This window comes from Camponotus vicinus, unplaced genomic scaffold (assembly GCF_025532165.1).
Source record: "Camponotus vicinus isolate PSW18456_S1 unplaced genomic scaffold, iyCamVici1.0 SCAF_2, whole genome shotgun sequence".
In the NCBI taxonomy this organism is placed as follows: domain Eukaryota; kingdom Metazoa; phylum Arthropoda; class Insecta; order Hymenoptera; family Formicidae; genus Camponotus; species Camponotus vicinus.
Window position 1 is genome coordinate 1,654,609 of NW_028141956.1, and position 24,696 is coordinate 1,679,304.

The 24,696-nt window shown below is 34.9% G+C and overlaps 3 protein-coding genes across 3 annotated transcripts; 1 reads left to right on the top strand and 2 right to left on the bottom strand.

Annotated features, from left to right (window-relative positions):
- Positions 1-20: 20 nt before the first annotated feature.
- Positions 21-8,522, bottom strand: Taf1 (TATA-box binding protein associated factor 1). Its single transcript, XM_083090612.1, has 16 exons — positions 8,311-8,522; positions 7,842-8,227; positions 7,261-7,673; positions 6,906-7,151; positions 6,691-6,819; positions 5,438-6,618; positions 4,954-5,216; positions 4,430-4,791; positions 2,930-4,192; positions 2,561-2,803; positions 1,875-2,313; positions 1,610-1,752; positions 1,351-1,488; positions 1,068-1,197; positions 760-972; positions 21-460 (listed from the first exon to the last, which is right to left on the bottom strand). The coding sequence occupies exons 2-16, from the start codon at positions 8,191-8,193 to the stop codon at positions 231-233; spliced, it is 5,745 nt and encodes a 1,914-aa protein (XP_082946738.1). The 5' UTR covers positions 8,194-8,227; positions 8,311-8,522; the 3' UTR covers positions 21-230.
- Positions 8,523-8,999: 477 nt separating this feature from the next.
- Positions 9,000-11,319, bottom strand: Sumo (Small ubiquitin like modifier). The gene is made up of 3 exons (XM_083091202.1): positions 11,093-11,319; positions 10,850-10,975; positions 9,000-10,505 (listed from the first exon to the last, which is right to left on the bottom strand). The coding sequence occupies exons 1-3, from the start codon at positions 11,108-11,110 to the stop codon at positions 10,371-10,373; spliced, it is 279 nt and encodes a 92-aa protein (XP_082947328.1). The 5' UTR covers positions 11,111-11,319; the 3' UTR covers positions 9,000-10,370.
- Positions 11,320-16,504: 5,185 nt separating this feature from the next.
- On the top strand, positions 16,505-20,016 carry Cdk8 (cyclin-dependent kinase 8). Its single transcript, XM_083092133.1, has 11 exons — positions 16,505-16,739; positions 17,655-17,757; positions 17,841-17,951; positions 18,036-18,176; positions 18,263-18,452; positions 18,536-18,650; positions 18,723-18,821; positions 18,900-18,972; positions 19,050-19,147; positions 19,249-19,354; positions 19,674-20,016. Exons 1-11 carry the CDS (start codon positions 16,609-16,611, stop codon positions 19,872-19,874), a joined length of 1,368 nt encoding a protein of 455 aa, XP_082948259.1. The 5' UTR covers positions 16,505-16,608; the 3' UTR covers positions 19,875-20,016.
- Positions 20,017-24,696: the final 4,680 nt, after the last annotated feature.

A 24,696-nucleotide genomic window follows, 5' to 3' on the forward strand; every position in this document is an offset into this window, starting at 1 on the left:
AGATTGTCAACACACTGAAGTAGAAAAGAAAAACATTTTTTATTTTATATTTACAAGTTTCTATACAATATATGCACATAATGTACGAAGAGTAAATCCTACTCTTCGTTTCAATGATACAAGATGAACTTGTGGATTTGAGAATCCTTAACCATGTGTGTGTGAATGCATCTGCCCATTGTTAGATATATAGCCCTCGTATCGCTTCAACAAAGTAACAAAACGCGCATTTAGAACCACAAATCGCCGCCAACATCCTCGTCCGGTTGCGATAATTGTTGCTGCTGTTGTTGGTTCTGTTGCGACTCCTGCTTTGGAATGGTGTTCTCGGCGTCATCGTCGCTTTCGGAAACAGCCAGATCATCTTGAATCTTATTTTCGCCTTTATCGTCTCTAGCCGGCAAGCCAGCTAGCAGGAAATCCGATGGATCGTAATTCGGATCAACGTCCATGCTTTCATCTGTAAGCATCAACACCGAAATTTTATTTAGCAAAAGATCAAATACTTATGATTCAAAACAACTGAATAATTCAAAAATTTATTTCTCCGAGAAGAACTGTTTTATTTTCCGAACAGTTTCTCATATATAGACTCAATCTCAATATAAAAATATTTGTAATTATTTGCCTCTTTCTAGAATTATCTACATCTGTATAAAAAAAGTTCTAAATTTTCTTCAAATAATAGATTAGCGAATCAAATAATAAAAGAATCAATTATCGAACTTGAAATCTTATTTCTCGATCTTTTGCATTTACCTTGCTGAAGCAGCTGTTGCTCGCCCACATAAAAACCGACGTTACCTAATTGAACCATCGCCTCGGCAGCTTGCTGGCTATCATCGTCCGCTAGTACTACACCTTCCTCCCTGACCTCGCTCAACTCTAGCGTCTCCATTTCGTTTTGTCCGGAATGTTCGTCCGTAACAAAGGGCACTTCATCGAATTCATCTTCACTCGAGAATTGAAGATCTGCAGAAGAAAAAGAAAAAATATTTAACAAAAGAGAGAGAGAGAAAGAGCTTTCTCAATTGATACAAAATAAAATTCAGATTATACTATTTTACCTTCTTCGAGAACATCTTTCTTTTTCGAGTTTCTATCAACGTCCATTTCCATATCTCCTTCTACATCTACGAAATCGAAGTCATCCATGTTTGACTTGCCAAATGGATTCTCTGGAGAACTGGTCTGACTCTGAAGATAAATTCAATGTTAAAAAAAAGTAGAACAAATTAAGAATTACATATTAACACATAATAAAAGTTTAGTAATGAAATAAATAAAATATATGCTATATAAACAAAGTATAAAAATGATAAATGTAAAAATTAATGTAATATATATTACGTTTCTGAATTCAGATTCTGCAATAGTATAATTTTCATCGTCCGGACCAAGCCACGAAGAATCTATATCCGCTTGCTCCATCGCACGTTTTTGCACAAGCAATATATTGTTTTCTAATTGTGTTAGATGTTCATCGTACTAAAATACAATAAATTTATCATCGTCTGCGAAGTCTAACTTTTCGCTTCAGTAATTTCTTATTTCTATTGTACTGTTAATAATTTCTATATATTTAATTAATATTTAAAAATGTTTGTACCTCATCTAGTGTTTCTTTACACACTTTAACTAGCAATTCTGCCTTATTTGTGAGATGAGAATCCTTGCCATTATAAAGCACGCAATTTTCTAAAATCTGTTCAATATCCCTGAGAAAGTCGTGACGGCTATGATATTTATGCGCTAAAAATAAAAGAATTTTAAAGGTAGATACTTAAATTAATTTTTAAAAAATAAATAAAAATTTATACAAAGTGTCTTCTTTTTTTATATGTAAATTATAGATCAAGATTTAACTTTCTTACCAGAAACTTTTTTGGATATCGTTTCTAGGTCCATTGGCCTCTTTACGATATTATAATAATCTTTTATTAACTTTTTATTAACAGGTTTCATAAATGGCCACACCTCTGTCATGGATTTCAACTTGTTGTTAATAACGTTATCTAAAATGAAGGTGAGGGCAACTTGGTCATCGTCATCCAAAAGAGGATTGATGGCTTTCTCTAGTCTCATTAAACGATCCTCTTTTTCACCGAGCCTCTCGACGCACGTATCCAGCATTCTTTTAGCGGCCACAGTTAACGAACTTTTTGCTCCGTTATAAAGTGTTGAATTTTCCACAATCTGATTAACATCCGCCAAAAACTCTTCTCTACTTTGATATTTTTTTAATCTTAAATTCTCACGTATAGTCTGTAGATCCATAGGTCGTTGTATAATTTTATGATAATCGGGAACTGCCTGATGACAAATAATATAGATGATAATATTTTACATGAGTTTTAAAAAAGATATTTCTAATAAGTGTCACACATTTAAATCTGCATATACATAAGTTCATAGTTATAATTAAAAAATTTTAATTTAAGATTTTCGTTTAATCTTTCTTTTTTTTATTTTATATATCTTGCGAAAATTCTTCAAGACTCTTAGATTTATTCTCGACGTTTTAATCAATGTATTGGTAATAAGTTAAAATAACATTTACTTTTGCATTAACTGGGAATAAGAAAGGCTGCACATCCGGCAGATCTCTCATTTCATTTAGAATACTCTCCAACATCGTTGACATTACAACAACTGGATCAGTTCTACGCCTGTTAACTGGTCTTTGATGGCGTTTTAAGTAATCACAGTGATCATCAGTAGGCGGTTTTCTGCGTTTCTTCGAGTTTACTGCTTCCTTCGGTACTTTAAGTAGCAGTGTACGTCTCTTCATCTCTTCAGCATGCTGAAACAAGTCAAATATTCATTTACGATCTCTTTTATATTTTTCTCTTAAATCATGCTCATTCAGAAAAAAATGTCGATGTAGATCTAGTGGATAATGTTAAATTTGGAAATGACGTTGATTTACCTTGATCAATTTCGACGACAGTTTCACTTTGGTACCATCGACATTTACCAAATCCTGATCATCGGTGTTCAACTGCTTTTCAATCTCTTCCTCCTGCTCTTCGGTCATCGCGACATTGACCGGTGCAGTGGCGATGCTGTTCTGGTAAAGTGGGCAGGCCTTATTAGTGCGCATGTGGCCGACGTTGCCGCAGGCGCCGCATTTGAGTTTTAGATCTGGCTTAAGTTTAGGTTTTTTACGCTTGGGAGGTGATACCTCCGGTTTTGGATGTTTAAGTGTAGTGGTAGTGGTAGTGGAAGAAGATGGGAAATTACAGAACGGAAGGATACTGGTCGAGGAAGTGGTAGTCGGAGTGTTGTTGCTGCTGCGATCGAATATATTATTATTGCTATTATTGTTGTTATTCGAATTATTGACACTGCCGTTCACGATCGCCGGTCCGCCCAACATACGTTCCCTCTCCTGATTTCGTTTGATCCGCCGCAATTGTTCCTGCAGCCTACGCTTCTCTCGTTTCATCTCCTCCTTTTGCGCCTCGTCCAACGTGGCAAATTGCTTGATAAATGTCTCATCCTTCGAGTTGCGGATCTTGAGATACGTATCAATTACGGCAGGCTTCCTTACCAATTCGACTCGCGTGTACTCTTTGCCCTCCGGATTGCGGAACGTACGATAAATTTTCAATACGCGACCTTGCTGTGCATTAAAATTATTAATCGGACTGTCTTCTTCCTCGTCTTTCTTTTTATTTTCCTTGCCCTTCTTATTCTCTTGCTCCTGCGCTTCACCCATCAGCATTTTTCGTAGCTCGTGTCGCTGTTGTTCTTCCCGCTCCAATGATAGCTGCGTGCTGGTCTTTTTATTCGATAACATGTTCTCAATGTTCTTACCCATTTCCTCGATGTCCGAGCTATCTTCTTCCGAGCTCTCGCCTTCATCTGTGCTCAGTACCTCGTTCGACGACAGTACACGATTTTGCAGATCGAAAATACGTTGGCATTCTTCTTTATAACGCTCTTGATGTTCGGCAATAGAGAAACGATTGCCCCGAGAAAATTTTGTCATACCCTCTTCGCCGGCTTTCGCTTTCTCTGTCGATAAAGTTCGTACCACATCGATTACCTCCCAACGCGATAGCTTCTTGATCTCTTCCTCGGGTACGCCAAACTTACGTAACAATGCTTTCGCATTGTTCAAAGACAATCTCCTTAGATCCGCATCTGTGCCAGTTACAGTTCTCTTTGGTTGAGCTTCTTGCTCCTCCTGGTTAGAATAAGGTTTTATGATTTATTCCCATCTTCTTTGGTTAATAGATTTTTAATCTATTTAATTTTTTTAAAAATAGCATTATTATAAAATTAAGAAAACTACTTAAAGAGATATTGATGTTAATCATTGATTAACGACTATTAGTATTATATCTTTAGTTTTGTTGAATTCAACACGTTTTTCTTTCATATGACAATGTGAAGCATTTTTACAAAGTTTATTCGAACAAACCTTGCTAATAGTTGGTTTATTCGGTACTCTGACATAAGAGAAGCCTTCACCGCAACCAGTTGGATCTGCTGGACCAGCCAATTGTAGCAAGCATTTTCCTTTCATAGCCTGTATGTAAGCTCGCGTCGTGTTCCATGGTGCCACCTTTACCTCGTCGTCCATCTTAAGCTGCATATCTTCATCATCGTCGTCTTGCGGAGTAAATAAGAATTTCTCACCATATCCGGCGTCTTTTAAACGCTGCTCGGCCGCAATCATGCTGAAGTAAGAACAACATTGCTCTGGCGACACCATAGCGCGAATTTCTTCCTCTGTTGGCAATCTAAAGTCTGGTTTTATCACCCACCAGTTGGAATCCATTCCTATATCATGTAGAAAATTCCGAGATAAATTATTTTAGTATGTGTGTTTATAGAAAACATATAAAATATGTATATAACATTTCTTCTATAAAAATTTGATTTAATGCAATAATTTGTTATAAAAAAATCACACACACACACAATCCAATATCAGTTACGCACCAGTTCTTTTAAAGTCTGCGCATAGTTTTAATCTCTTCCTGATACTGCTCTCGCTATGGGACGGGAAAGCTTTCTTTATGTCATCCATCTTAATCCGTCGAGGTGTATCGCGCGACTTCCAAAATAATCTATATATGAACACTTGCAGGAAATCGCGCACGAAATTGTTCGCTCTCTTTGAATTAGGTCCCGGTACTTCGTACAAAGGGCATTCTTGTCCCGCAACAAACAAGGCGTCCATCTCTCTAACGTAATATTGCTGTCTGTAAAAATTCATAAAATTAATTAAAAATAGATATAATTCTCTCTAATCAAATAAATAAGTATATACAAGCAAGAAAGATATGTACGACTAACAAAAAAAAATAAAAATACAAAGTTTAAAATAATATAAAATAATATAATTTAAAATAATATAAAACTTTGACAAGCATAAAAAAGAAAAACTAACATAATCGTGTATATATGTATATTAACACAATACCTCGTTCTTATAACTAAGAAATCAGTATCAGGAATCTTATGCTCGTAAATTGGAGCTCTGTACATGTTGTTCTCGATCGCCTGGATACTTTGACCAGGGGTGAGAATGCCCAGAAATGGACTGGTATGAGCGTATGCCGTTTCTCCATATTTATATGTTTGCGGACCTTGATCTTTACCGGCTCTTCTCTTGTAATAATTCTTCATTTTGGAGCACATACCAACTTGGTTCATGAGCGGCGGGTGCTCTTCCGAGAACTCTACAAGCACCAATTCCCCGTCTCGACCGGTTAAGTCTTCAGGTGTTCTCATGAAGAACACATCGCCACCACCGGAAGCGATTCTTTCTTGCTCTCGTTGCTTAGCCTTCTTCTTAATGTGTTTTAGTAAAGGTAGAACGCTATGCGGGCCTGGATGAGCCAATGGCCCGTGGCTGAACCTTCGCAACGGCGGCCTATGAAAATTTCTCAATCGCATTGGACCCATGTGCGTTTGTACAAAAGGAACACGTAACTCCACTACCGGAGTACTATGCTGTATTAAATTGCCGCCGCCGACTTTCAGCCTCAATGTAGTTTCTGACGATTTGGGCATGTAATACGTGTCGTTTGATATGTTAAACGGATCCCTGTCGGGTGATTTGGGCGGCGGCGGAGGTGTATCTTCTTCGAGAACATTGATGACGCCCGCCTTGCCCAGTAATAACTTGCTCTTTTTTACATGTGGGTGCGGAATTTTTACCTTAGGCTGTGGACCGTTATCCTTGTGAAGAAGAGCGGGATCAATATCGTCCGGTATGCCTAAAACTATATTTTCGTCGTTTGGATCTAACGTGAGTATCTTCGGCTTCGGGATCTTCTTCATATTCTCCGGATCCCAGATAACCTCTTCTTCCCATAAACCGTAAACTAGTTCCTCGTTTTCCACAGGAAATATCGAGTACCAGGTATCATCGTAATTTTCCTCACGTTGTTGTTGTTGATTTCCCTTGCCCATATTTATTTTATTCTTCTGAGATTGCATGTGTAACGGCGTTGCGATTTGCGAAGTAGCCAATCTGACATTAGGCGCAACTGTAACCGGAGCACCTTTTCCTGGTTGACTAAAGGCTTGAGCAGTTCTATTGCCGCTCGAGGGCACCCAGCCAGCTGCGTTATTCTTACTATTTAATTTTTGCATTACCTATGGAATAAGAAATAAATGTTATCTTCATTATTGCATATGTGATAACAATTGTTTCATTATTAAAATTACTTTATGCTTTATATCGTCTCCATTCCACACAACATCGTCCTCCCAGTGTAACTGTGATACCATCAAAAATGCATCATCAGCAAATTCTTCAATCTTGGTCTCCAATTTATCGATCCCTTGGTCTTCCGCCTGATGAAAATTCGATATTAAGAAACATACGTTGTAACACATTAATTTTAATATCAACCAACATTAACATGATAAAATAATCGCACTTTATCCTTCGTTTGAAAACCATAGTTGAATCCGTCTCCAGTTTCGGGAACCTCCAACATGTCGTACCACAACTGTGCTGGTCCAAATCTCCAGTCTGCCACTTTGGGTCCCATATCGCCATTCTCTCCGGTTTCACCTGTCTTACCAGTCTGCTCTTTGTCTTCTACTGGTAATAGAAGCTTGTTTTCGTCATCTGAGCGACATGCTTCCGTGCTAGGCTCGGGACCGTACTGCATTATCCAACCCTGAGACAAATGGATTTGTATAACTTGGAGGAAAATTAATCGTACTGAAAAAATTTTTTAATTTCATTTAAATATAAAATTAGATACATGAAGATGTATTAAAATATACCTTAAATTTAGGCTTTTTATCATCCTGATCAGATCCAGAGTCGGAATCTTTGATATCATGATGCTTTTTCTTTTTACGTCGCTTTCTTACACCTCTCCATATTTGTGGCAAACTGCTCGGCTTGCCCGGGCCAAATAATCTCGAGAATCTGAGAACCTTATTGGCGCGAAAGTCCGGAAATAATTCAGTAACGTCGATATTGGCATACTTGGAAGGTAGCATAGAAGCTAAAGGCGTCTCTAATTTACGTTGACGCGCCGCCTCTGCTTCCTCTGCAGTTAACGCTTCTTTTTCCTCAGGTATTGGTGGAGGTGGCATCAACTGTGTATCTGACTTGTTGATAACCTCTTCATCATCAGCATCATAATCGGCATTCTCCTTGTCTAATCTCTTATCAATTGTATTACTTTTTACTAAAAACAAATTGCAATATTATATTCATAACTTATGGTTCCTTATATTAATTATATTTTTTAATTAAAAAATCTGTATTAAGATTATATTAATGAGTTTAAATGTTTATTATAAATAAATATCCATTATATATATAAATTGTATAAAATGCAAGCATAAGTACTAACGGGCATCATCGTTTATATCATCTGCTAATTCATTTATATCAGAAAAATCAAGCGCAGTAGGCGATTTTGTGAAATAATCCACATCGGTATCATTTACAGTTGTGTTTTGACCCTCTGCCTTATCATCTACTTTGTTGTTTTCTTTTTCCTCAGTGGTACAGTCATTAGACATCATCTCACTAATGAATGAGCTTAAACCAAGGCGACTGAGCGAAGCTAAGTGTTGTTTTGCTTCGGGATCCAAGATATCATCCTCCAACTGACCATTATCATCAATATTGCCAAAGAGAAAACCAGTGATGTTGAGGTCAGACACCAAGTCTTTCTCGTTCTCCTCTTCGGAGTCTCCCATTTTATTTTCAATGAGATTCAACAATCAATTCGATCTTTACAATGTAAATATCTTTGTTACATGCACTGTAATCATATACGTAAATAAATTAATTAATGTGATGCGCCTTTTTTTTACCATGTATAGATATATTCGCTGTCACAATTTGTAGAAAATTGTCGATTCTATCTCTTATCAGCTACTCGAAACCGGGTGATCGCATACGAATCCCGTAATCTATCAGTTTGTTTATATAAATAATATTGCAATTGACCATTCGATGCGATCACGAAACAAACGGAAACGAACTAATAACCAAACTACAATTTCGATGAATTTATCTGGTACGCTGATTACACGAATAGTAGAAACGAAACTGAAAAGAGAAACTGACTTAAGCGACATCTGGGAATTGTTTACGAAACTTTATCCCTAAAGTGAAACTAGTAAATGGATGCTATTCAATTTGACACATCGCTTATTGGCCAGATGAACACAGAGCTCTATGATTAGTCAAACGTGTTAATTACTTCAGGCACTGATTACATGAGCGATTAAGTCCAATTGCACTATCCAAATAAACCTCTTCCATTATTGTTTTTATTTGTTTATTCCGTAAATTAAAAAAATCCATTATTAATAAAAATTAACAGAATTGCATATAAAAAATCATTTTTGTTAAAAAAAATATATTATCTTCTGTTAATAAAATATGAAATCATATTTCTGTTAAAAAAAAATCTAATTTATCACCTTTTTTTGTTAAACAAATAACATTAGTTTGATACAAGAAGGGGTGATTTATTAAAACTCGTAATAAATTCATCTTTCAAAGTTTGAATTAGCAATTTATTTAAGCTCATTTCATCTCTTATTGAAATTTAACATTTTAATTCTGTATGGGCCTGTTCAGACAATAGTCGATAGTTGATTAATCTTCTTTAATATAATTGGCATTGCATTGAAAACATATGTATGCTGCTTATATTTATTATTTTTAAATCTACAGATTTTTATTGTTTATATTATATTATTGTTTTTGCTTAAATTTAAATTTATAGATATATTTTTTCAAGAGACTATAAATATATACATAGAAATAGCTTTACAAAAATTGATGTTTTATACCACATGAGATACATAAATTTTAAACTTCATATTTTTATATATGTAGTTAGCAGTTTAATGCCTAATTAAAATGTACTTTAAAAACATATTTTAAATACTTTACAGTTTTGTGTGTAAAACTTACAATTAGTAAATATAATAGATTATATCAAAAGAAGATACACTTTTTTTGCATACGTTGACACAATACTTAATCTTGACAAAATATATATGCTGTTTATCTTTTTCTTAAAGAAAATATAAATTATTTTGTATTTATATTTTGCTAAATATGTGATGACTCAAGAATATTATAAAATATTATAAAACTACTCGCTAAAATGGAAGGTTTCTTTTAGAAAAGATAACACACTGTTTATTCTCGCTCATATACAAAGTAACGTGGGCCATGTAGAAATGATAAATAACGAGTTTTTTTACAGATACAAAATTTGGTTTCATGAAGCACAGATGGAAATCGAAACTCTGCGAATGCAATTTTTATTCATTCATCAATAAAAATGCACATATTATTCTATAATTAGTTCTTCTGTACACTCTTTTATAAATATAAAAAAAATGAGAATTTATTAAGTAAAGCTTGAATTATTACAATATTGAGAAACATGTAAGAAAAATCTCGATTTTTAGTAGATTTTACAATGACTGTATTCTTTAAATAATGTATGATTCTCTTTTCTCCCTACAATAACATAAGCTCATATTTTTTAACAACAAATTGTAGACAATTGTACTTGAAAATATATCATGTTAATAAAAACTTGCAGTAAATATGGTTGACAATTGAAGACTTCAAATAAATGCATAATGTGCGTCTTTAGATAAAGAATATATCAGGCTATTATTTTAAATAACAAGCAAGTATATTCAACAAATATCAAGAAATAAAGACAAAATAATTAAACTACAACATATGAATGAATCTGCACATTATGGGATATGATAAAGTCCCCAATCTTGTAGAGCGGAATAAACATAAACCAAAAATAAATCATATTTTCTGTCAAAAATAAACACTGTTGGAATAGTAAATTTCATTTAGTCCATTTGTAAACGCGATGAATTGCGTCTCAACACGAACCACCTGTTTGTTGTTGATATACCTCTATTGTATCCCCCTCTTCCATTTCTAGCGTCGTAGGTGTATCTAGTTCGTTTATGGGCTGTCCATCGAATCTAAATCTTACTGCTGCTATTGCCAAACCCTGCGAGACAATATCAGCAATAATAATATCATTGATATTTTGTTCAAAAGCACAATAGCTTAGCCATTATTTCTTTAAAAAATAATATTACTGATGTAAGAGAAAAAAACTGGCATTTTAAACATTTTAAAACTATCATTAGCATATTACAAAAAAAGTTACATCGCAGAATATTACTGTTTGTTGCTCTTCAGTGTGTATTTATATTACATCCAAACATAAATGTTGCTCTGTGTTGCATTGTCATAAAAGACATAAATGTTCATATATTGAAAATTTTCAGCGAAACGTTTGACAGACTTCTGTTTTGACAATTAAAGTTGAAATTATCGGTGGATACTTACTACACGGTCGCAGTATGCGTTCATCAATTTGCGAAGAGGTGTGTGTTTCTTAATTTTAAACTGAACTACCGCATTGTCCTGCCCCAGCACCTTCAGGTTTATGTGCTCCGATTCCGCCTTCGTTTCCTGCGCGAACAAAGGACGATTGACGATTGATTGTGAGACACGCGGGAGACGCGCTACCCGCGCTCTAACATTGTAAATAATCGTCGGCGGTTAGGGTTAGGGATTACGAAGCGTTACCTTCTTTTCATCCGACATGGTACCGCAGTTAGACGAGGACCGATTACGAAGTGGCAATCACGAGAGGGTCGCCGGAATTGGTGATCGTGAAACCGACCGGTCGATACGTGTGCTCGACACACGTATGATTCTTGGAAATAAACACTCGCAGAGAAATCCCGCTCGATCCCGCTTCTTTCGCAAAACGGCGATCACGACGTTACCATTTTGCACGAATGACGAATTCTACAGAACACGCAACGTGCGTGAATTTTCAGATGGAATTTTTTTTTTATTTATCACGGAAACACGAAGCTCCGCACACGGGACGCGATAGCCAATCAATTTACGGCTTTTCCGAGCGAAAGATGAGCGCGAAAATTCCTAGCATAATTCCCTAGCGTTTCGCATGCATTTCACCCTAGAGAAGATAAACCCATTGGGTGCATCCAGAAGCACAACCGCTCACTGAGCGGCTAAGTAGCACTCGAATGTAATTAGTGAATTCAAAGATAGAAACCAATCACATTCAATTGCTACTTAGCTGCTCAGTGAGCGGTTGTGCTTCTGGATGCACCATTGGTTTCTAGCAAGAACATGATGAAAAATTAATTTGTAAAAGAATTTTAAAAATTCTCGCTAATTTTGAACCAATTTTCAGTAAGAAAATATAGATTGACACAATGTCCCGTAACTGGCCATTGAACAGAGAATTTTTTAAAATTCTGAAAATTTTTTTATTTGACAGCTAATTGTGATATTGCGTTTGTATATTTCTTGCTAAAAAAAACTCATCTATTTAAGGTACATCGGTTATTCAAATGTATTCTTTCTGTAAATGTCACAAATATTTAAAATTATGAAATAAGTTTTTACACTATTTCAATAAATAAAAATTTTATTTATCGCAGTAATAGAAAAAACTTTAATAATTTATTTTACATGGTATTTTAATATATATAATTTTATATATATTAATTATCCTTTGGGGGAATCTCGTCCATTGCACGTCTCCAAAACTTTCGTATATATTGACGATCTTCAAGCGAGCACTGATTTTGAGTCTGATACCAGAATAAAAATGTAATAATCGCATTGAGAGCACTTTTTGATGTAACATCATTTGTAGAATCATTATCATTTAAATATTCATGGTTTTCTTCCTCTTCTTCATTCTCTTGGTTCACTATTTGGTTAACTTCATCATCTTCATGATGTTCTGAGAGTTCTGCCAATTCTTGATCTAAATCTTCTTGATTTAGCACTTGGCATTCTTGTTTATTGTTATCACTATTTAACCATAAATTTATCTCTTCTAATGTGATATTATCATATTCAGGAATTTTATTTACCATGTTCAAAAATAATCGTGAATCAAGCTGTTCTTCCAAGTATAAAGGAAAGATATTCTTCCAGCTATCCTTTATAACGACTTCTGCCACTTCATCCCAAGCATCACTTATTAAATGACAACATTTAAGCATGTCAAGTGATTTTAACAACTTTTGCACATCTTCTGCAGTTTCTGCTGTAAGTATTACCCTTAGAAAATATTTTCTATATATCTTTTTCAGTTTTTCAATAACTCCTTGATCCATAGGTATAAGTGAAGTCGCATTAGATGGTAGACAAATTACTTGACATTGTTCACTAATTGAATTAAGTTCTTCTAATGAAGGATAATTGGGAGCATTCTCGAGTAGAAGAAGACATTGTTCGGTACTGGAGTTATGAACTGCTTCAATTTCTGGTAAAAAAATTTCCTGGTACCATGTCAACATTAATTGTTTATCCATACATGCATTATTCTGTCTTGTATAAATAATTGATGATAATCTTACATTCTCAAAACAGTTATATGCATCTCCAACAATTAATATAGGCAGTTTATGACTTCCTGTCGCATTTGTGCATACTATTAATGTGACTTTGTCTTTTTCTGATTCTCTATCAGGAGCTTCATGTTCATTACTAGTAAGAATTTTACTCGGCAGCGTTTTCCAATAGAGTACAGTTTCTTTGGCATTATAAACTTTATCTAATGGTATTTTATTGTCCATTATATATTTTATAAATTCTCGACAAAAAGTATTTGCATTTTTACTTGCAGAAGCTTTTTCTCCATGAACTGTTGAAGATCCAATACTGTGCCTTTTTTTAAATTTGGATATAAAACCATTAGTGCCTTTAAAATTACTAGTACCATTAAGCATTTTATTCAACTCAATTGCTTTCTCTTGCAACATTGTTCCTGTGACAGATTCTCCTATACTTTTCTTCTGGAGAAACCATTCATACAAAGCTTGCTCAAGCGGACTATTTTCAACACCAGTACATCTTTTCTTAGATGTTTGTCCTTGGCACATAATAAGTGCACTTCTTTGTTTTATCAGATATTCCTTAGATTTTTTTATAAATGTAATTGCTGATCTGGATATCTTGTATTCCCGTGCTAGATCAGTGCCTTTTTCTCCATTATCAAGCCGTTTTACAATTTTCACACGATCTTCAATACTGAGGCGCGTTTGCTTGGTCTGTTCCTGAGAAAAAGGAATACGAGCTATTTCCTGTAAAACAAAATAAAACAAGATTTTTACTTTTTAGTAATTGTATTATATGAATATAAAAATTGAAAACACAATTGGTTATGTGAGAACATTGTTAATAAAGATTTCACTAATAACATTTTTAAGATTGAGCGATATCATATATTTATCAATATGACACATTTCCATGTCATAATATATCTTCATTAAATATTTTTATTCATCAACATAAGTATTATACAGCGATTAATAGCGATTTTTTATTATACTGTGTGATGACAAGAGCAAGTAAAAAATTAGTAATTTTTATAGAATTTTTCACTCGTTCCACGGAAATTGTGCCTTCAAATCACAACAATCAAAACATTCCATATAATAAACAATCGAAATGAAAATTGATTGTCGAATTTTTATTAGCAATATTTCAATAATAACCATATTAACACACCTTATCTGTCATCTTTTATTCCTCGTATTTTGTATGTAATTTCTATTAAATTTGTGTTACAATTAAAATTATATCTTAATCTTTCACACAAATTCGAAAATTACTGCATCTTCTTCTTCGTATTTTTTATATTATGATCCGTTTCCATCCAGATTAAACTTATAATATATGCAATACATTTGTTCCTATCAGTGTTGGCAGACGGGTCAGGTTTTTCGCACATGCGCGGCAAACGAGGCCTCAATAAAGTATCTAATACAGGCAAAAAGGTGTGCCACTGGTCGCCCGAAAAAAATTTTCTCTTAGAAAATTGTTTCGGGTGATCAACAACACACATTTTTATCATACACTATACAAATAACTCACAACTATTTATTAAATATCACAAAACTTTTAATAAACTGTGTCTCACTCAACTATGTCTGTATGCCAAGTAATTTTCCTCGAGCCCGTCAAATCTTCCACATGTGGTACATCGCTGGTTAGCCGCCACTACTGTCGCACATGCGCGAAAAACCTGACCCGACTGCCAACACTGGTTCCTACATCAATATTTATTTACTCGATTAATCGATATCAGAGAGAACTTCCAATGTATCAGAAGGAAGCGTCCCGTCTGACTACAGCCAATTATATCGACGTGTGCCTAGGGTAACCAGCAACGATTGACCAATCAGAGAGTCTTATTTTGAATTGGCCTAAGGTTCTATAAATTTTGCAGTGGACAGTTAAGACTACGGGATAATATAAATATTGATATAATTTCATCCGATTCAAACTCTAATATTTAACAAATGCAATTTTTCATTCACAAGAAATATTTAGAAAATGAATGGCATACTTTGTTTTCTCTAGCAGTCTGCTCGCTGTCAGATGACAGCAAACTTTTTGACATATCACTGGATAATTCCACTTCGTTGAAAACATCGTGATTTGATGGGGCAGCATAATCAATGTTCTGCAACATTTTGGACAGTGTTAAAGTTTTTTGAATAAAAATCAATAATGTTTATTAAGAACTACAAATGTGTTGAATAATATTACTATTTCTGGAATAATTGGAACTTCTGCTACTTCTTGTACACATGTGGCAGCAACTTCATTTTGTTCTGGCTTCTGAAAACCGTTGATGTTATAAAAAATGTTGCATATATATATTGAATTTATAATATATTTATGAGAGAAAATTCAGTAAAATAAATTAATTATGCAAACTGTTTACAAGAAATTTATTTACTTTGTTATTTACTTTGTTTAGCGACTTTTTTGGAGGTGGATCAATCCTGAGAGGTGAATTATGAACATCAAATATAGTAGGAACCGCATTTGGCTTGAATTTTATCCAGCCATCGGCACGTCTATTTTCGAACTGTGAATCATCAAAGTGTACCTGTAATAAGGAAAACAATTAATTTTCACTTTAATGAGGCACAAATAATGCTCTACTTTTACAGCGTTGGGGCTACTGCACACAGGACGCGGCAACGCGTTCCGCGCGGCGGAAGCTGACGCGATAGCCAATCAGCAGATACATAACATCCACCGCGCGTCAAAGTTAAACTCAATCCAACTTTTGTATTGGCTTATCGCGTCGTCTTCCGCCGCGCGGAACGCGTTGCCGCATCCTGTGAGCAGTAGTCCTTGGACGTACTTCACAGACACAAGCTGACTTGGTTGGTATCCACTATTCACGGCGAAGGTTTTGAAGCCACTTTTTTCGTCGCTCTACATTTGTTGGAATTGAAAAAAGTAGAAATCCATTTTCACTTCTATTACTGCAGTTTAATGCAACGCAGCCAGGCATTTTGAAAGCACCATTAGAACTTTATGCGACGATGAAACGAAGACACGATGTGTTTATAATCTCGAGACTGTAAAGGTTATTGACGTTTGACTTATACAAAACATACCTAACCTTCACATACGGTTGGAAGAAAAATGGTGGACGAGAATACCTACTTTTTTAGTGCTCTAATTGGCCAATTGGCCAATTGGCGACGTGGTCAATCGACTGCCACCCGTGTCAGAATAAAGCGATTGGTGTTGCATCACTATTGGTTATTATCGGGTCTGTTCTTTTCAGCTGCACTGCTGCACTAGTGCAATAAGTTAGAAAGAGACAAACATACTTTCTTTCACTCTAACTAATTGCACTAGTGCAGCAGTGCAGCTGAAAAGAACAGAGACCCATCGTTATTATTGAATATTTGCAATATATAAATTACTAGATATTCGTAAATGCCTAGAAATATATCACTAATAATTTTAGTCACAAAATAGTAAATTTTCACCATTTACTAGCTAGCAAATCGCTTTTCTCAAAAATACACCATAGCAATACGAGCAACTTGAAGAAATCTAATTACCCTATACCGGGTGAGAAAAAAAAAACGTCATATCATGCGGTTACATTTTGATCGGACGGACTCGCGCGCGATTCGTGACAATCGTGACGTGCGTAGTGTGCTTCGGAGCTCGTGTGTGTGCACACGCATGTTAAAGATGTTTGTTTATAGTTGATAATCGTACTGATAACGCTAAACATGATGGATTATGAATTTAAGATGAAAACGCAGAAAGATCGCACCAAGGTCGAGGATCTCTTCGAGTTCGAGGGATGTAAGGTCGGAAGAGGCACTTACGGACACGTATACAAAGCTCGTAGGAAAGAAGGGTTAGTCTCTCTAACCTAGTTCCAAAGTGCAATGCAAAACTCACTTAATATTATTCCTTCCTCGAACATTCTCGTAAATACGTTAGGTTCAACATAATTTGAACCTTCAATCCTATCAGATTGTATAGTGCAAATTGCAATTTGCTCCGAAATTTTTAGATAAATATATTTCGGAGTCGAGTTTCTTTCTGCATTAAAGTACCTTGGTTCTATCGATCGTTTTTTTTTTTTTTTTTTAAAGATTTCTCGAACAGTGATTTATTTATTGTTTATCTTGTACCTAGCTCACTGCATTCAATTTTGCATTTTAATTTTGGATTTAATTGACTATAATTTAAAGTTTATGATTAATATAATCATTGAATTTAAATTATTGTATTAGATGGTTCAATCATTTTCAATCTTCTCAGATTATATAATATAAATCATTGTTTCGCTCTGCTCCGAAATTTCTATAAATTTATTTTGGAGTTCTTTTTCATATAAATAGCTACCTTGAATTTAATTAGTCCCATATTTGTTCTAATATATAAAGATTGTGTTTTTAGTATAATTATTGAATTTAATTTAATTATAAATAATGAATATACCTTAACAACACACATGTCCAAAAGATGTCCAGAGGTCATCGAGAGGACATCCAGAGGACATAAAATATCCTTTGGCTGTCCTCTAGATATTCTATGGACATCTTTAGGACATGTGTGCTGTTAGGGTAATATTAGTATCAAATAATGAAGTTTTTTATGCTTTAATTTCTCAGCTGGTATTAATTTTTTTAAGTAATTAATTTGTTTAAACAATTATTTGTTGAAAACGAATATTTAATTAATATTTTTGTTCTTGTTTTATATATAATGATTGTAGTTAAGAATACTCTATTTTGTAAATTTAATGTATAAATTTTGTAAATAGTGTACCGGATAGTGAATTGAAGTCTCGGCCTGATACAAAAGATTTTGGCCTTAAGCAAATCGAGGGTACAGGACTTTCAATGTCTGCATGTCGAGAAATTGCTGTAAGTTTTCTCATTACTCTTAAATAACATTTGTCTGCATTTAATAAAAGGAATAGTTTGATTTATAATCCCTTCCATTATAGTTACTCAGGGAATTAAAACATGTCAATGTCATTACTCTTATTCGTGTCTTTCTCTCACATAATGACCGCAAAGTTTGGTTATTATTTGACTTTGCCGAGCATGATTTATGGGTATGTTTATATTTCTAATGCAAGATGAAAGTATTTTGCAATGTATGATAAAAATATCAAACAGCATGTTAATTTTATTTGCAGCATATAATTAAATTTCACAGAGCAGCAAAGGCTAATAAGAAGCCAGTAATGGTACCAAAAGGCATGGTCAAATCTTTATTGTATCAAATTTTAGATGGTATCCATTATTTACATTCCAACTGGGTCCTTCATAGAGATTTGGTAATTATTGCCTGCAAGCATTATAGATGTACATTTTTATTATATTTATGGATTATATCTAATGTGATCAATTTTCTTTGTTTTAGAAACCTGCAAATATTTTAGTAATGGGTGAAGGAAATGAGCGAGGACGTGTGAAAATTGCCGACATGGGCTTTGCTAGATTATTTAACGCTCCTCTTAAACCTTTGGCAGATTTAGATCCTGTTGTAGTAACATTTTGGTATAGAGCTCCAGAATTACTTTTAGGTGCCAGACATTACACAAAAGCTATAGGTCCGTATTATAGATATATTGTGTGCCATTATATTATTTTAGCTCGTACCAATTGTATTGAATTATTTGTTCTGCCGTTTCAGACATATGGGCTATTGGCTGTATATTTGCGGAACTTTTAACATCCGAACCTATATTTCATTGTAGACAAGAAGACATTAAGACCAGCAATCCATATCACCATGATCAACTAGATAGGTGAGAGTACAGTACGATTTTGTATTTGTTTTATATACTATGAAAAAATAAAATGAATTAATTTATGTTTAGGATATTCAATGTGATGGGATTTCCATTGGAAAAAGATTGGGAGGATATTAAGAAAATGCCAGAGCACCCTACGTTACTTAAAGATTTTAAAAGATCCAAGTAAGTTTATCACAATGTAAAATATAAACTATTAATATCTTATTCATAATCTTTAAATATCGACTCTTTTATTTTCAGTTATGCAAACTGTTCGCTTACTAAATATATGGACCGGCATAAGATCAAACCTGATAGCAAAGCATTTAATTTGGTACAAATTAAAAGAAGAGACATTAAAATTTAATTACACATACTAGAAAAAAGCAATTTTTATTGTATTTGTTTTAGTTACAGAAACTATTGATGATGGATCCAAACAAGCGTATCACATCGGAACATTCTATGCAGGATGCCTATTTCCAAGAGGAGCCACTGCCAACACAAGAGTAGGCATCTCTATTTCTATATTTTTATATATAAGTATAATTTAAATTTTTTAAAGTAATAATCACTTATAAATTATATTTATTTGATATAAAAATCTCAGCATATTTGCCGGATGCCCTATTCCCTATCCTAAGAGGGAATTTCTCACGGACGATGATACCGAAGAAAAGACTGAAAATAAAGCGAGGCAAAATCAGCAACAAACGGTAATTACTTTCGAGATACATCTCGAAAACATGTGTGATATAATATGGAGTTTAAGCCACAACTACTATAATAACCATTTTAATACAGATACAGTTTCTAATAATATGTATATGTTCTCTTACATACTAGTTATATTATTTTAAAATTTTTTAAAAATATGGTTTTGGTTTTCTAAACGGCCCTGCAATGACAAGGCCGTTTAAAAACCCAAAGTGAAGGCTACTTTGCCGTTTTCCAAACTCCATCGCTATATGGTAGTTGAGGATTGAACTGAATTTTTACATCGTCTTGTCGCTCATCCGAGTATTCGTGAAATAGCAACAGCAAAATCAACAACAACAAGGTAATGGCGATCACAATCACGGGCAGAATGCGAAACGGGTGAGGCTAAACGGACCGCATGGTGCTCCGGAATTCCATCAGCATCAAAGTCATGCGATGACCCATCAGCAACCACCAGGAATGGTTTACTCGACGGCTCAACCGACCCAACCGTCGAACTTTCATCAACGTTTTTAACTTTGTTTGACTTTGAATTCGACCGATTAATCCGAATCAGACCGAAACTTAAACTGTCACGCAAATAATTTAGTTCACTAAAGTGGTCAGTGATTCGTGTATATTCCGTAAGTATGATAATATAACTTTATTTATATATATACATATGTGTGGAGGATTATTTCTCATTTCCGCGTCCACTGTTACATCCCTTCACATCCATCCTTTGTATCAATATTTTCTGCACGCGCCAATGGAAAGGTCTCGATCGAAAGAGCACCGATGATGGTCACGAGGACGGGAAAGAGGCTCTGGGGGAGCGGAAAGGAAGGACTCGATCGCGCGTGGGGGGAGCGATCGAAGTCGGGGGCCGATTAAACGGAGGGGGATCTATCGCGCACGCGCTCGAGACGAATCGCGCGTGCGATCGCGTTGTCGCGGGCACCTGAAACGCAGTTTCCGCGAATCGTTGCTCGGTGAAAAAAGTGCGTGCGCGCGTGCCGCTCTGATCGGCACGGGATGTCAGAATGAACCATCGGTGCGCCATCGATCCGGGAGTCGTCGCGCTGGTCCGATGAGAAGACGACGCAGGTGAGAACGATTCCGTTCCTGTCGACGCATCGTTTGACGGAATAAAATCGTCTCTTTCTCAATAATTATTCGTGAACGTACTTTGTCCAAGACTTGGAGGCAATTTCAAAAACTGGAAAATTTTCCAAGTCCGAAAAAAAAACAAACATTAGAAGTGCAAGAATTTTAATTAACTGCTTAAAAACGATGTAGATTAATCATTTATTTATATCGCGACGTATATATATCATCCAATTATTTTTTATATAAATTCAATCTCCCGCGAATATGTGTAGTCCCCAAAAGTTATATAAAAAATAAATTACTCGAACTATCATGTCGATCATGTTTGATCGAAGATTGTATAATTACCTCGTATTTGCATATTTAAAATTGAATATTGTCATTGCATTCTTAGCCTGTGATTACATTATCATATCTTTATATATGCGGGATATGATAATAAATATATATTTATGTTGGATGAATAAAAATAGAAATTTATGCGACTCTCCGACCGCGTAGAGACTTCAATGCCTTTTACTCGCACAGGTGATGTCTCTCTCGTGTTCACGTTCGAGATCTTCGTATTTTTCTCGCGTGAGGACAGTTATTGGGAAAGGTAATATCTGCGCCACAGGTGCGGCCTCCCTAAGCGATAAGCGATTAGTACTGCTGATATAGTGCTTGGTATTCCGCTTAATTTGCAAACCACGATTTTAGATTAATTGAACCGATTTCTGTTCACTAACTGGAAAATATAAATATTGAATATATAAATATTCGTTGACTTTAAATATATAACGCATAGTAAAATATTGCTAATATCTGCAATAAATATGCAAGAAACTGCGCTAAAATAATTTTCATATCAGACCGCGTTTTATATTTATCATTATTTCATTATTGTTTGGATTGTTTTGTTTGATATATATATCAAATTAATATATATTAATTTATATTTTCTACATATAATTTTTTAACGCAGTATTAATGATATTATGACATTTATTCTATTAATATATTAAATTGTTATATTTATGTAATATTTATTATATAATATGATTAATATATATATATATATATATATATATATATATATATATATATATATACAAATATTATTTTATTTTTATAGTTAAAGATTATAATAACTTTATATTTTTAAATATTAATTTTTATATTTAAATATTAAATTTTATTTTATAATTTAATATTATTATATTAAGTAATATATCAAGATTATTTTACATTTTTAATATATCAATATATCAAGTAATATCTTTTCCAAATATCTCAAGTTATGCACATATTCATATGTGTTAATTCCAGAAATCACGTTTGCTAAAGCCAGCCCTGCTACTCAGTAAACAAATGTGGCATTTAGAAACAGAGCGGGCGCGCGATAATCGTACTCTCGATCGTAAGGTCTAGAAGAATTGTTGAAAATATCAATTTGATATCGTCATCTTTATTTCGCTTGTAATTCGTCGAATTGAGATCCGCGCGAACGGAATACAAACATAACGGAAAAATGCTGGCAGCTTAATGCTACGTCCTATGGTCTGAGAAAATTAACTCCGAGTAATATATAAAATTGTTTGTCTTTATGTATTATATTATATAATTCTAACTCTATATATATAATAAAAATAGAGAAAGAAAAATCAAACTAAGCTTAATCCTCTATCGAATCGTGTTGCCTTTGGGCGACAGAAAATCAGATAAATGCATAAAGCGTGCTTCATTAACAAGATTTGACATTTTACAGGCATCTTTTCAAAGTATAATAATAAACGAAAGGTCAACATTGAGCGACTGAATGTAATCGATTTTATTTGCGAAACACGATTGTTCTTTTAACTATGTTTCGTAGATCAATTTTCGCTGATTAAAAATCGTGAAAGAGCGAAAAATGGAGTTGAAAAGAGTGTCGAATAATTTCGCGCTGTAAAAGAAATAATATTATATTTTTGCGATATATATAAGATGATTAGTCAAATTTCTCTTTGAAATTTAAATTCGTGTTTCATTCTAGCGAATGTAGAATTTGAATCGAAACTTTAGTTATTCTAAGATATATTCACATGATAACATTAATGATAATTATAAATGTTAATAATAATTTATTTTTTGAAAATATGATCCAAGCTGAATTTCTCTGTTATTAGTGCTGAACATTGCATTTACCGCTAAATGATATTAATAATACAGATATCAGACGAGAGAGAATGAACAATGAATTGATAATTTTGCCTTGCGTGTCGATCGCGGCCCATTTGCAGTCAGTCTTCGTGTCAATTACTCGCTCAGTATTCACGTGTAATAATATACAATTATGAGAATCAATCAGAATTTTTCTCCCGCGCGATCTTACCGCGATTGAAGATATTGTATCGCCTCTGCTTTCGCTCATGTGACAATGTATAATCATCATACATTTAAATTGGATTCTACAAAGTTATAAAAAGATGATTTAGGCAAAGTTTCTTTTTTTAGAACATGCAACTATCAACGTGGAATCAGATTTATGAAATTTGCAAAATGCTTTTATCATCACTATTATTTGTAAAATCGAGAGAGACTTTGCGGCGTCTCACACACGTTTGCTCTATTTTTGATCTTCTACGATAAGACACGGCTGAGCGCTTCGAGCGGTTCAGTCACCGAAATCGCTCAATATGCAAAGCCGGCTACGCGTCCGAAGGACGTAAACATCGGGACGGGACGCGACGCGACGATCGTCAATGCAAATCTCTGGAAACGAACGCGTTGCACGCCCGGTTTCTTCGCGTCGTGCGCGAGCGCGCGAAACGTGAAAAAAAAATATAACGAGATCTAGCACGTCCGCGCGCGCATTTCATTTCGCTTCGGGCAAGGACGATCGCGTTATGCCATCGTCGCCGTGCTTTCACGCGGTGAGAAACGTGACGGTACTTTCAACGAGAACGAGAACGCCGCCCGGTTTCGATCACACACGTCGCTCTCGCCGCGATTATCCCCGCGCTCGCGAGACATTTACGTCCGTAAATCATCCGTCGATTCATCCCTGACGAGGGGACTTTTCGCCCGTCATTGTCGATCACGTGGGACCGCCTGTTGCACGGCACGTGAAACCACGTGTTGCCCAGCACGTAAAACCACTTGTTGCACAGCCAGTGCATCAGCTGTTCTCGCTACGCGACTGCTGTACATACGTCAATCATCCCCGTGATTGCGTAAATTGTACCTCGTCAAATTGGCGGAATAACAAAATTTCATGTCAAGGATACCATAAACAGACAAGTGGTCACAGTTTTATTTCGATAAAATTTTCTTTGTTAATCGCATTATATGTATTATCGTTTACATGTAATGAAAAATACAGAATGCGAAAAATGATATTTATTTTATATGAGAACAAATGAAGGAATATCGAGAAAGAATTATTTTTTAAAATCCTTCTACTAAAATATATTTTCCTAAGTAATTTTGGTGATTTCTTTCTTTATTTTCTCTCAGCATCTCGAATAATAAATTATTTAATTATTAAAAACGCGATATTATTTTATCGTTTGCGTTAAATATAAAATAAAAAACAGTTCACAATACATCTCTTTTGCGTTATAACATGCCAGAGATAAAAAGAATCGAAAATTGCATCCATCATTTTTTGCGTATGCTATTATTACGAATCGTTGAATCTAGCACGAACAAGTAAACCTTCGACTCTCCCAAATTCATCGCGAGGTTAAGGCCACCCCGTAAGAGTTTCGAGTGGCCCAGGTTAGGATCTAAAAGGCCTTCCTCCGGCTTCGGTTAGCGCCCTATATGGAGACGTTCGATGCCTACCTTCGCCTGATTCCTTTTTTTTTTAATCGTCGACGTGCCGTTGCCTCGCGGGCTCGGATTAAAAATAAAGATCCTTCTAAGCTCAAAAGCGCGATCGTAATCCCCGAAACACATAACAAGGGGAGGGTGGCAATGAAAAAAGGGGAACAGAACAGAAAATCCACGGCCGTCTGCGCCCGTACATGGCCATCCATTAACCACTTCGCACTTTGCCTTTTCCGCTAATGGATGACAGCGAAAATATCGTTCTGCGTGAACAGGCGAACAAAGCGATTTACGATTTGTCGACGAATGCAGCTGCTTCTCGAATGCATTGCAAATGTGTTCCGCGTTCTTGATCAATTTTGTTTTATTTTTACGTCTCTCCGAGCGCGCCATTTTGCACACAAAAGTACGATAAACAATAAATTGTCACACTCTTAACATCGTGATACGTTCCTCG